General features: G+C 37.5%; 1 protein-coding gene across 1 annotated transcript; it reads left to right on the top strand.

Annotated features, from left to right (window-relative positions):
- The first annotated feature begins 1,937 nt into the window (after nucleotides 1-1,937).
- On the top strand, nucleotides 1,938-11,233 carry LOC143882047 (leucine-rich repeat protein 1-like). Its single transcript, XM_077385433.1, has 6 exons — nucleotides 1,938-2,396; nucleotides 5,813-5,884; nucleotides 6,697-6,840; nucleotides 7,889-7,960; nucleotides 8,057-8,128; nucleotides 10,901-11,233. Exons 1-6 carry the CDS (start codon nucleotides 2,161-2,163, stop codon nucleotides 10,968-10,970), a joined length of 666 nt encoding a protein of 221 aa, XP_077241548.1. The 5' UTR covers nucleotides 1,938-2,160; the 3' UTR covers nucleotides 10,971-11,233.
- The last annotated feature ends 19 nt before the right edge of the window (nucleotides 11,234-11,252 follow it).

Below are 11,252 nucleotides of genomic sequence, written 5' to 3'. Positions count from 1 at the left end.
TCGATGTAAAATTTGTGTTATGTTCATTTTTACAGCATCAAACAAATTTTACGTCCATTTTTACGTCAAAAGAAACGGAGCGTGAAGGGAAAGAAAATTCTATGGACCCTAAGACTTACATTATCATGTCCCAATACAGCTAAGCCTTCAATTTAATAACCACCTTCCTTTCATCAACCTTTAAAGTCTTGAATTCTATCGTAAGAAGGTTGACTCAGTGGACATTGAGTAGTGGTGGTAGGACCGTAAGACTTACGACAAACTCTGCACCTTTAAATGGAACATGAGAGTCCACATATTCCAAACAAAAGTCATTCTAGAAGAAAGCTTGCTGTACCCAGGTAGGTAATCATGTGCAACATGCACACATATGTCTCACACGCTTTCTTGGTAACTTTTAATGAGAAATTCAGCCCCTTTTCTTCCCCAGTCTGCCCACTGTAGCCTAAAAGGAGTAGTCATGAATGCAACAGCGGGGGAAGAAGAAGGGGCGAATGTATCACTTCCCTGTTTTAATCTCTTATAAGAACATACTCTTTTGTGCGAAGCTGTACTTCCAGCATAAAATCTTGCACGATTAGCGAGAAAAATCATTTTTTCTTCATATTAGTTCATTATAGACTTAATAAGTAGACAAAATTATTTAAAAGGGAAACACTTATGTAATTATGTTCAGAGGAAGTCTAAACTGAAGGGAGCCCTTGCAAAAAAGAGGTGAAAGGGCTCCCCCATTGGCTGCACATCCTTTCACCTCTTTTTTGCAAGGGCTCCCATTCCGTCTAGAATTCCTCTTATGTTCATAACCATTTTAGAAATTCTTTGGCAAAATGGGTAGAAACGGGATAATGAGAATTGTTGCCGAACACAACTTAGTTACAATTTTGTAAGTTTAAGAGGATGTTGTTACACTGTAGAATGTTAATGGGGGACCTCCCTATAAAAACCCCTTCTCTAAATGCTAAGTTTGAACTCCGATACCCTCTACTCCGGTCAGGCCCAAGACCCTTCTCTTACTACATCCCCAACCATGGCCTAAACTCCTTCACAAAATTCACACGGCAGCCCCATTGCCCCCAGTCAAATTAAGCCTTCATCTTCTGGACCTGGTACCCAATCTCAACCATTTAACCCTCCTCCCAGACCAAACAGCTCCCATCACGGATAATCATGATGTCTCTGGTGGTTTGTCAGTCCCAGCCGATTCGAGGCCTGAGAAGGAACAAAGTGAACCTTGTCATAGTAAGGAGGAAGCAATTAGGCCTGAAACAGAGTACTCCTCCAAAGAAGAGTCGGAAATGGAAGCTGATGAAGAAGAACACCCCTATCTGAAGAAAAAAGAAACCGTCTATCAAAGGAAAACTAAATCTTCTAAGGTTCAGAAGCTGAGGAAGAGCCAGAGACCAAAGTATTTTAGCGAGAAGATGAAAGACGCCTTAGATCATTAGTACCTTAATCATGAGGACCAGCTCTAGATTTCACATGATTTCACATGTTTTCTCTATTTCCTTTCTTGTTTTGTTATCAAGGGTATTATTATCTTTGTTGTTTTCCCCTCCCTTAGTCATTGTTTTAAAACTGCCGCTAGCATGATATTTTTCCACAGATATAATGATGTTTTGATCACCACACCATCATGCCACGTGTCTTGTTCTAGAATTGCTCCTGATCTAAAGGTTAGGATCATTTCATTTGTGGCTACAAGATGTGACCCACCAAATGAATGGTGAGATCAGCATCCCTTTATAGAGAGAGAGAGAAAAACATGTCTCACATTTTGGACACCTTATACCATCCCGCCAATTAGAACCGAATAAAAGAAGGAAGACACGACGAAAAAGAGATGGTAGAAACCTAGAAAGAAAAGTAAAGAGATTTGAGTTGAATTAACCCAAATTTGACTTCAAATTCAACATATCTCTCTCTCTCTCTCTCTCTCTCTCTCTCTCTCTCTATAAAGTGAGAGTTAAAACTCATAAAAAGCTGTCCATGTTTTGCTCTGATATTCCCAAAGCCGATCCTCTCTTCATTTCTCCCTTCCCCACCACAATCTCTCTCTCTCTCTCTCTAAACAACGAAGCTTTCTCTTCCTCTGTAAACACTAGAATCGCTCCATCGGAAAAAACCTAACCCTAATTCTGCTCTTAGAATCAAGAAGAAACCATGGCAATCTCGGGCTGGCTTCGGAACTCCGAGGAGATTGCCCTAACCCTAGCCCTAACCATAACCCTAATTCTGCTCCCGTTTGCTTCTCCTAATTCCGAAGGAGATGCTCTCTACACGCTGAGACGGAGCTTGTCCGATCCTGATAACGTCCTCCAGAGCTGGGATCCAACGCTTGTCAATCCGTGCACCTGGTTCCACATAACCTGTAATCAAGACAATCGCGTTACCAGATTGTAATATCTCCTTTTTATGTTATTTCTTTTAATTTGAGCTGATCTACTGTTATATCAATTTTTGTTTCTCTTTTCGTGGCGATTTTGTTACAATTTTAGGGTTTTTTTTGTGTTCTGGTGATGAAGATTTTAGACTTGTGTGAGGATTCAGTAGAAAATCGGATTTTTCTTTACTTTTAAGGATCCTTGATTGGATTCTTCTTGTAATTTTGGGGATTCTTCTTGTAATTGTGTTGATTTTAGGGTTTTTATGTTCCGATGCTGTAGAAGTTAGATTTGTGTGAGGTTTCAGTACATGATCGGATTTTTCTACACTTTTAAGGTTACTTGATTGGTGGGGAGTCTTCTTGTAATTTTGTGTCAATTTTAGGGTTTTTATGTTCCGATTCAGAAGAAGCTAGACTTTTGTGATGATTCAGTAGAGGATATGATTTTTATTCACTTTTAAGGTTACTTGATTGGACTCTTCTTGTAATTTTGGGGATTTCACTTTTATGTTTTGATCTTGTCTGTCTAAGTTCGAAAATGAAAGCCTTCTATATGAGGGTTTCCTGAAGGGCGGGATTAATCTTGAATTTAAGGTTGACTGGTTGTTTTACAATTGTGATTTAGGGATTTTGCTTACCTATGAGAGTTTTGTGTATCTCAGTACAAAGAGGCATGGCTTCTTGCATGGGGATTTGATGCGAGTTAAAAAAATTCTCGAGTCTGAGGTTGATTGATTGTATGTACACTTCTTGAAAGCGTGGATTGTAGAGTTTTGCCTGTCACTGTACAAAAAATCTTAATTTTTTTGTGAGGATTAGGTGGTAATCCTAATTTTCTTAAACTTAAGTTTGATTGAAAAGATTCTTCTTGCAAGTGTGGAATTGTCCTCATTGTAACAGTTTTCTCTTTGTGGATTAGATGCAGCCCTAACCGTTTATAATAACAATTTTCTCTTTGTGGATTAGGTGCAGCCCTAATCTTTTGTGATTGGGTGGATTTTTTCCTTTACTAATCAGAAAAATACTGTGGGAGTTATTCTGTGAGATAGGGTTTTGTCTGTGTCAGCACGAAAATGCATAGTTTTATGCATGATAATTCAATATTCACTTTTTTTTCTTGAATTTTAAAGTTGATTACTGGATTTCTTACTGTCTACCCGTGGTTTGTTTGTGTGATTAATCTAATTTACTAGTCTGTTTTCTGGTTAATATATGTTAAATCACTACTGTTATCACTCTTTTGCTAGCTTTAGTGTGTTATCAGGACTTTTTTTCCTGGTTCTCTGAATCAATTGTTTGTATGATTATTACTATTGCATGCTAATGAAGCTACTAGATTTATCATAGCTTTTATAATAATTGCGTAGGGATATTTTAAGCTTGTAGGTTTTTGCTTCCATTGATGATAACATAGTTGTTAGCTTTTATTTTTGTGTAAGGGATTTGAACCTACTGGTTAAAAATATTAATTCAAGCAACCTTAATTGCACTTTTGAGGTTTGGTTCTTCATTTATGATGATGATGATGATGATGATATATAGGTGGATATCCATTTATCTGAACTGAAACTTTTGGTTTTTTCTAAGTCCAATTTTTTTTTTTTTTTGAAGATGGTATTTCCGCTCACTTTTGTTTTTTTCTTGAAATTAATGTCATTTGTAAGAAAAGGGAATAGAAATGTATCCATATTTGGAAAAGACGTACCAAAGGGTGTGGAAATATCATTTCCTTTCCATTTATGAATTTTTTCTTATATTGGAACTTAGATTTGCAATATTTTATACTTAATCTTTTTTTTTGCTTGCGGTTTCAACCAAGTAGGAGGGAATTTGCAAGGAAACGATCAGATCTGGAAACTTACGTAGCTAAGTTTCTAGGTTTGATGAATCTCTTCCACAAGCTGACTGAGTAATACCGATGCAGTTCTTGTTCTTCTTGTTGCTACTCGGACTTTTACCATTATATTTCAATCCAATCAATTGCAAATCTTGGAATTTCACTTAAGATATGGAGAAGCATACCTTATACCAGGATTCATCTATGAAGAGCAGTAGAAATTCACAAGATTCAACATGAGAGATGATGGAGAACCAAGGGAGAAAAGCTTGCAGATCCAAGCTCCAAATCCTCTCTTCTTAGGGATGAATTCCACTAGCAGAAGCTTCTCCAAATAGAAGAAACTCTTCTTACAAAATTCCTTTCCCAAAATTTCCAAACGAGAGTGTCAATAACTGAAACTAAAAATGGGAGGGAAGGCTTTATATAGCCCCCCATTACAATCAAATTTCAAAGAGCAAATGAAAACACAAAAGACAAGGTTACCTCCAAGTGTTGCGCATTAACACTTAACTTCAACTTTTAATGACCGATTAACAAGTAAAATGATGGAACTTCAGAGCAAGTTTTCCTCAACCCTTGGATTAGCCATAGGTTGGCCCCACCAACTCGAACTTGCAAAGAGGGGATGCTAGCCACACTTGCATCACCTAGCAGCTAGCTGCCGCTGTTAGACGATAAGAACGAAGAAGGAAAGGGCGTGGTTTCCTTTTGTTTTTCCTAACAACTAGGGCTGTGTTCGGCAAGGCTTCTCATTCTCATGAGAAAAAAACGGGCGAAACGGATTGATGAGAATCTCGGGAGCGACTCCGCGTGGTTTCCTTTTCTTTTTCCTTACAACTAAGGCTGTGTTCGGCAAGGCTTCCCATTCTCGCGAGGAAAAAAAACGTGTGAAACGTATTGATGAGAATCTCGGGAGCGACTCCGCGTTGCTCCGCAGAATCCTAACTTTTAGCCTTGAAAAAATTTGAAATAATAGAAACGGACTCTAGTGGGTCACGCTTTCGAACAAGATTCTCGTTTTTATTTTATTTTTTTGAAGTCATTCCTGTGTGGCTGTGCCTATAAAATAAGGAGAAATGGTTTTTAAGATGTTTGCCGAACACGCCCTAAACATTTTTTTCTGAAATTTTATTTTTTTTCTTTATTTTGTTAAATTCGTCAAAGTTTCTTATTTTAACAAAATACAGCCCCTTTATCTTTTAGTGAGTTCTGGAGCTCGGTTGATATATAAGGTCCATGAAGTGATTGGTTGATTATTTAGCGGTCATCAGTTGGTTATCATGTCAAATTGTTTGGGCAATTGTTCATATCATATGGGTGGTCTAATTTTAGGAAGATTTGTGATGTTTGTAGTTTTGGGATCCACCTCCACAGGAAGGAATCAAGGGTTTCTGCCAACAAGCTTAAAAACTCATGCTGTTCAGTTTCATCAGTTGTTTATTGTAATTAGTAAAACATTTCTATTTTCGGTGTCAGTAAAGATCTTGTGCCAACACATTCTCAACTCAACTCAACTAAGCCTTTGTCCCATACTAGTTGGGGTCGGCTGCCAACTATCTTTTATTTATTACAATTTTACTGTTCTGCAGGGACCTTGGCAATTCAAACCTGTCTGGTCATCTGGTACCTGAGCTTGGAAAGCTTGAACATCTCCAATATTTGTAAGTGGCTTCTGTTTGGCTTACTCTTTACCTCTCTTATAGTGATTTAGATGGTTAATATTTGTCACATGCTTGCTTTGTGTGGCCTATGCGTTTTACCAACCTATGGTTGCTTTTGCAATATATTATTAATTAGTAGTTTATGGTGTTAGACTTTGTTCATGGGCACCAAACCTACTAGAAAATTATGTTAACTACTATGGTATTTCTGTCATTAAGTGCAATGGCATCTATACAACTGATGTGCTTATTACCTCATTTAACATAGTCACTTCTATACGTTGAATGTGCACGGAGTCCATGTAATGCATTCCATCGAAGGTTAAGTCTAAATACCGACAGTTCTCCTACGGTCATTACTACTAGTTGTATTAATACATATATATGTGCCTCATGCTATGTGACACATTTTTTTCTGGTTTCTAGATGTCATCACTCAAAAACAATTTTGCATTGATGCCTATTTTGATAATTTTTTGTTGTTGTATGGTGTATGCTCATTCTTATTTTAATACATCATGCTCCTTCATTTCATTTTCAAATTTAGACATCTTAGGTAATATAATGTTGTGCTTTTATGAGGGGTTCTATCTGGATAATATCTATGTGATGTGATTCATGAAGCAATGTCTTTTTCTCAGTTTTGATAGAATTTTCTTCTTTTTTGGTGATTTCAGCTACTAACCTTTAAAAAAAATAGTGTTTATTCCTGCGAGAGTATACCTGTTGATATTTTCTCACTGGGTGTTTAAGTTGATTTACCTGTTCCTTATTGTTCTTAATTTATTTTTTACCTTCTTAATTTGATGTAGGGAACTTTACAAAAATAACATTCAAGGGACGATCCCAGTCGAGTTTGGTAATTTGAAGAGCCTGATCAGCTTGGACCTATACAACAACAACATTTCTGGGATCATTCCCCCAGCACTTGGGAAGTTGAAGTCTCTAGTGTTCTTGTGAGTCAACACACATCTTCGTCTCTTCATATTCTTAGCCTCTTCCCAGATTTGCTTTCTCATACTTAAATTATGTACTTTCAAAAGTCGGTGACCTGACTCGCAGCACCCCCAAACCAGACTTGCATGGTGGTGAGTTCAGTCACCCAAGCTGGAATAGGTGCATCTGGTAAAAAGTAAAAATGTTTTTTACTAGGCCATTGCTTGTAGCTGTTTTGCTGTGTCAGCAGCATAGTTACGTCGTGAGAAAAAAAAAATACAAATAAATTGCAGATTTTTTTCAGAAAGATATGCTCAAGAAAAGTCATGAATTATTGAGAGTTGAGAATTATTCACGAATTCTCACTTAATTGTTTCAACATAACACGTGTGTTAAATAAAAAAAAGGTAGGATTTGTTAACCCCATTAATCAAATATATCAATGGAGAATGTGTAATTATGAAATGTATATAAATCACCTGCAAAGTCTACCCTACTTTCTAAAATCTCTCTCCACTAGATTTGCTCTCTTAAGATAACTACCTATGACTAGCCACTACTTCAGCTGAACATACCTCTTAATCAGGGAAGTGGGGAACTTGCCAAACTACCTATTAATGTATATACTAATTCCGGCCTGAAAAACTATCCACTAGATAAATCTAAGAGATGCCTTTGAACCATCTGTTTATGGCCACCAGTCAGACTGAGGATTTCCCGATTCCAACAAGTTTAGGGCTATGGACAATCTGTGGCGACCCACCTGGTGGATGCTTTACATTGTATATTCTTTATTTTGAGGATTTGACCACCCATGGATAGATGCATAGCATGTCCTATTTTATTATCATAGGATTATATAATACTTGAGTAACATCATATAACTGATGTCAGAATAACTATTTTATTTTAGATAATTGCTTTGCCCATTCTTTCCCAAATCTCAAACTTTATAACCATGGCCTGCAATATATGAATTTGGTTTGCCATTGGCTCTGTCTCTTTAAATTATCTTCGTATGTTCTCCTTCTAGGTGCTTACCGGACTAACAAGTATTATATTTCATAGGCGGGTTAATGACAATCAACTGAGTGGGGGGATTCCTAGAGAGCTTGTTGGCATTTCTACCCTCAAAGTTTTGTAAGTTCAAGACTTTTGGCTTCGTTCCATTTTTAGGAGTAATTTGGTCTATATTCACGGGAAGCTCATATCACAAACATGTCACTCTACTTGTAGAGATGTCTCAAACAACAATTTGTGTGGAACAATTCCCACTACTGGACCTTTTGAGCACATTCCCCTGAACAAGTAAGTTTTGGTTGTATTTTGTGTTGCTTTCATTTCAGATGCTATATCTTCGGTGTTTTTTTTCTTTCTCTTGGTTTGAAATTTTTAAAATTTTGAGAATTAGTTTCATTTACTGCCTGAAACTAATAAAAATTTATTAACAGTTACGTCTTAATGCAAACCCTACGCTTTTGATACAACTTTGGTACAAACCCGGGTTCATGGGTTATTCCCGTAGAACCTTAGGAGCTTAAAGGGGTAAGTCTTGCAATTAAAGTAACCCAAACCATATCCAAAACAGATTAAGACAGTGGGAAGTTTTAAACCAGCCAAGAATGCTCTCTTTAAGTTAGTTGTTAAGATAACCCAACAAGACACTTGCAGACTAACCTCAAGCATGCATCAACACAAACAATTCTCATCAATAAAGGCCATGAATAACTAGGACAGTAAGGAAATACCTTGCTTCCAAGGAGGAGAGGAGTTTTCACAATTTCCAAGATATGCTCATATTTCTAAAAGAGCACTACCAAATCCATCTTCGGATTGCAATCTTAAAAATAAAGATTTGAGAAGGGGATACATGTCATTTCAAGTTGGACTTTGCTTTATTAGAGATCCCCGGGCTTTGACAATAGGGTGAAAGAATGGTGGCACGAGATGATTGTTGAAGGGTGGAAAGGCTTTATATTCTGTGAAGTATGTAAGATGTTAAAATTAAGAATAAAGGAATGGAAAATGTCTTTTGAAGAGATTGGCAGACTTAGAAAGCAGGAAATCTTTAACAAAATTGAAAGCATTGATCAAATAAAGATTACCATCTCGAGGGAGCTTTGGATGTGGAAAGAAGAAATCTTTTGTAGAATATGAGAATATATTGTGAAGAGAGGAAAATAGTTGGACCCAAACCCGAGCAATTTAGGAAGTTGATAAAAATATTACTTTCTTGTATCGGATGCAAATGTGAGAAAGAGATTGCCTTGTTCATGAGCTAGTAGATGTATTCTTTACAAAAGGACGAAACTCTTGATCATCTAATGTTACATTGTTCATTCTCATGAACACTATGGTGCATCATCTTAAGACGTTTTGGTGTATCTTGGGTGTTCCCAAGCTCGATTAAGAAGGTTATTCTTGATTGGGGTAGGCTCCTTTTGGACGTGCTAGAAAAATTCTTTGGAGGCTTGTTCCTTTTCCATGGTTTGGCTAATATAGAAGGAAAGAAACACTTGAATTTTTTAGGGAAAAAGAGGACTTTGGGCGAGTTATCACAGATTCTAAGTTTGATATATTTTTTTGGGCAAAAATAGCAAGACAATGTCTTCTCACCCTACATGAGATCCTTCTGAATTAGAGGAATGTCGTCTGGGAAGAAGGATCGAAATCTATTTCCAGATTCAGGATGATAGCCCCCCCCGGCGGTTGTATAAAACGTATGATTTTTGGATACAAGTGACTGACATGGAGTGTCGGACACGGGTAAAATAGAAAGTATACATAATCATAATTTGTTGATACAGATTCGTGTGTCGAGTATTGACATGGAAATGAGTTGTCTGACATGGCAACATCTAAAAGTCTAGAAATGATTACATCTACGCACACATAAAATTATTGATTATTACACAAATACGTGTCCACACGTCCACATTAACTCTAACACTCCTGCCAAGACATTTAAAAGTGTCCAAAGGAGTGTCGACACGGGTGGACATGCGTGTCGTGTCCGACACAGCAGGACACATGTGTCTACAATAAATTGAAAAAGTCCACTAAATCAAAGGATAAAACTCAATTTTGATGGGAGCTCCATTGGAATGCAGAGTCAAGCCAGGGTGGGAAGAGTTTTCTACTTTTCAAATGGTTTAATTCCAGTGAGGTTTCTGCACGCCAGCCGGTGGGTGCAAATCAAATAAAGCGGAAGCATGGCACTCCTTTGTGGCCTGAAAATCTTTTCCTCATAAGGGGACAATTGCTTATAGGAAGCAACCAATGCTATTTCATGGCCCAGTAGGTTGCGGGATCTTGGAAGTTAGTGGAAACAATTATGGAAATTTGGGATTTTATGCGACAGGATTCAACATTGGTCTGCCATAAGCCTCAGTCAGCAAATGAAATGGCGGATCAGTTGGCTAACGGGTGGAGTGGGTTCCATTGTTCATTCACTTAGGGTCCATTTGATTTGAGGAGCTAGGATAAAAAATTGGGGGTTTTCCCGTCAAACCCCATTGAATGGGTGTTTGTGGATGGAGAAGTAAATTTTCGAAATATGAGCTTTGCCTTGTCAACGCCCCGTCAGTCGACTGGCAACTTATTTCCCCCTTATTATTTTCCGCTCAATATGAGAAGATCTCTCTCTCTCTCTCTCTCTCTCTCTCTCTCATGCACTTCAATGAGAAGGGAAATTAACCATTAACAATTATTTTTCAAGTTTTAAAACATGGATTTTGGAAAAGGGGGCATGTTGCCCGACGCCAAGGTCAACCATGAAAACTCAACAGGGAATGGAATCGAAAAAAAGTTCCATTCCGGCCCTTTCCCTTGTCGCCAAGGTCTTTCCTTTCCCATTTCTTTCCATTCCCATCAGCCAAACAAACCCTTAATAAACCCCCCATTGTGATTTTGTTGAGTAAATACAGTGTAGTTTATCATCACAGGTCCAATTACTAAAATCACTGTCGCTCTGATTTTGATTTTCTATCTAAAGGAGCTGTTATTGTAATTCTTTATAGTAATTACACTGTGTCAGTGTTGATTTTCATTCTTAATATTTTTCTGCTTTACACATTGCAGCTTCGAGAATAACCCGCGTTTGGAAGGTCCAGAGCTCCAGGGACTCGCAACATACGACACAAACTGCTAAGACGAAGCCCCGCTATACTAAAACCAGAATTGGTCAGTTCAAATATGAAATTACTGTAATTTGGAATGGATGGGAGATTAGTTTTTCTTATATTTGGTATTAATGCTAAGTCATCATGAAGTAATTGTAATATTACAACAATCTAACTGTTTGTATTTGTAATTGGTAGCATTGCTACTTAAAGATGTATATGTTAAAAGGAAAGGGTGTGGTTCAGGCTAGAAGCTGTTAAAAGTTTTAAACAGATACTATGTTTGTGCTGAGTTCTACTCTGTTGCTTGG

Source organism: Tasmannia lanceolata, unplaced genomic scaffold (genome assembly GCF_043159265.1).
Source record: "Tasmannia lanceolata isolate RefF3 unplaced genomic scaffold, GAP_Taslan_0.1 ptg000007l, whole genome shotgun sequence".
Lineage (NCBI taxonomy): Eukaryota > Viridiplantae > Streptophyta > Magnoliopsida > Canellales > Winteraceae > Tasmannia > Tasmannia lanceolata.
This window is presented reverse-complemented; position numbering and strand designations above follow the sequence as displayed.